Source organism: Penaeus chinensis, chromosome 28 (genome assembly GCF_019202785.1).
Source record: "Penaeus chinensis breed Huanghai No. 1 chromosome 28, ASM1920278v2, whole genome shotgun sequence".
Classification (NCBI taxonomy): domain Eukaryota; kingdom Metazoa; phylum Arthropoda; class Malacostraca; order Decapoda; family Penaeidae; genus Penaeus; species Penaeus chinensis.
This window is the reverse complement of record NC_061846.1, coordinates 18440523-18443022: the sequence shown is the minus strand read 5'-3', so window position 1 is coordinate 18443022 and position 2500 is coordinate 18440523. Positions and strand designations below refer to the sequence as shown.

General features: G+C 40.9%; 1 protein-coding gene across 3 annotated transcripts in view; it reads left to right on the top strand.

Moving 5' to 3' along the window:
- Window positions 1-2500, top strand: part of LOC125039906 — an 18675-nt gene that overhangs the window by 5204 nt on the left and 10971 nt on the right. For all 3 annotated transcript variants that reach the window (XM_047634272.1, XM_047634271.1, XM_047634273.1), the window contains exon 2: window positions 718-2500. This exon is cut by the window's right edge and continues 166 nt beyond it. In XM_047634272.1, the coding sequence (XP_047490228.1) occupies window positions 761-2500 (1740 nt within the window). In that variant the 5' untranslated portion in view covers window positions 718-760. The remainder of the gene's footprint in view (window positions 1-717) is intronic.

Genomic DNA, 2500 nt, shown 5'->3' with positions numbered 1-2500 from the left:
TATTGTTATTGTTATTGTTATTGTTATTGTTATTATTATTATTGTTATTATTATTGTTTTAATTATTATTATTGTTATTGTTATTGTTTTTATTATTTTTATTTAATCATCATCATCATCATCATCATCATCATCATCATCATCATCATTATCATCATCATCATCATCATCATCATCATCATCATCATCATCATCATCATCATCATCATCATCATCATCATCATCATCATCATCATCATCATCATCATCATCTAGTAGTATTACTATTATTTTTACTTTTCTTTCATTGTATTGTATTTGTACTATATTTTATTATATGTAATTATATCCTATTGTATTATATTAAATATTATGTTATATTATTGTGATTCTTTGTTATATTATAATAAATTATTTTATATTATGACATTTGATTATGGTATTATTATTATTATCATTATTATTTTTGTTATTATTATTATTATTATTATTATTATTATTATTATTATTATTATTATATTTTTATTATTATTGTGATTCTTTGTTATATTATAATATATTATCTTATATTATATTTTAATATGTTATTATTATTATTATCATTATTATTTTTGTTGTTATTGTTATTATTATTATTACTATTGTTATTATTATATTTTTATTATGTTTGTTGTCATTGTTATTGCTGCCTTTGTCACTATCATATATAGATACCAATTTTGCCTCTTCTTTTTCCAGTCCAGCATGACTAGAATCAGCACTGTGGAGCTGACTCTGTAAGATGACGGAAACGCTCCTGTTTCTAAACGGGCAGCCGGTGATTTTCACAAGTGATGGCACAGAGTCCCTCGTCCAGAGCAACAGCCCTCTGTCATCAGGGGCTCAGAGCCAGGCAGTGTCACAGTATATTAAGGATATCAAGGAGGAGCTCTATGAACCCCAGGTGGAAGGAGAGGATGCCACCATGCCAGTGGGGAACAGATTGGAGGAGGGATTGGCCAGTAACGTAGCTCCTACCGCACTGCAGGTGCAGGTGGACGGCAAGGAGGTGCCAGGGTTCATGCTGGCTGGCCAAAATGTGAGGACTGTGAATACAGTGGTCGGGCATTCCCTCCCCAGTCAGGGTAATAGCTACGAATTGCTCAGCTCGATCAAGAGCGAGTGCGGCCCCAACAATGAGGAAGCCTCTGAAAATGAGGCAGCGGAGTTCTTGCAGCTCCATGATCAGCCTGCACAGACAGTTCTCAGGAAAGATGGTAGTTTTACAGGAGAGGGAGAAGGAAGCTGCAGAAATGAGATGTTTGCATTAGGGACTGGTGGTGAACTTTTACCTCAGACACAGGTAGAGGGTAATTCTGTGATTGGGAATGGATTAGACAATACCCTTGGCCTGCAGAACATCGTGAGGCTCCCTCTTATGTCATCAAATGTTGACACTGTGGCACAAACTGTAGCTGGTACAAATCCTGATAGTGAGCAGCAAAGGAACTTGAACACTTTTGTAGCCATCATCCAAGGAGAAGATGGCAACACTCAGACAGTGGAACTGTCACCAGAGGAAGCCTGCCGTCTCAATCTGCTAGGTGGCAATGGGGCAACCCAGCAAGTGGTGCATCAGTCCCATGTTAAGGTGGAGGATGCTGGTCCTCCACAGACAAGTGTCCAGACTCAGGATGTGAATCACATGGTCAAAATGGAAGGAGAGAATGAATATTCTGGCAGAGTTTCTCCAGGAGTGTTGCCAATGGACTCAGTTGGAGGAAATGTGTCCTCTGAGGCTTCAAGCAGTGATGCTGATGTGTCCCTAGAGCCCTTCCTTCTCATCCCAGAGTATGGTGCAGATGGTAGCATTTCCATGCTGAGAATTCATGGCTCAGACCCAGAGCCCCAACAGAAGTCAGAAATGAATCCTGTGTCCTTTGATAACCAGCCAGTGGAACCTTCACATGTGGCAGAGAATTCTCCTCCGCCAGAAGCCCCACAGATGTTCCCTTGTCCCAGTCAGAATGTGCACAAGATCACAATACCAACAAGCACGGCCCAGCCAGTCAAGCGGTCATCCAACAAGCACAAAAACATTGACTGGAAGACGGTGACGCCCCGATTCCGGAGTATGCCAAGAGTCCCTGGCAGCATGTATCTTAGAGACATTGCCAAAAGGACAAAGTTCAGAAATCTGACCTCCTTTCTCAACACTAAACATCCTTCTCAGAAAGCAAGTGTTGTAGAGAAGGAACCGGAGGTGAGGGAAGTCAGCGTCCCTCATACGCACACCATCACGCAGCCTAGCACATATCACATCACTGTCCCTGGATTACCCAATGCCACAGCAAAAATCTCAATACCTGGCCTTATATCATCCTCCTCATCAAACCTCATCTCATCCTCAACACCAGCAATGTCACGGGGCTCCGGCATGAGACTTATCTCGAACCAGACATCCCCACAGGTTATGGAAGCAAAAGCCATGCCACTCAAGTCGGAAAATGTACCAATCCGGTTGTCCCTGCAACCTACCCAC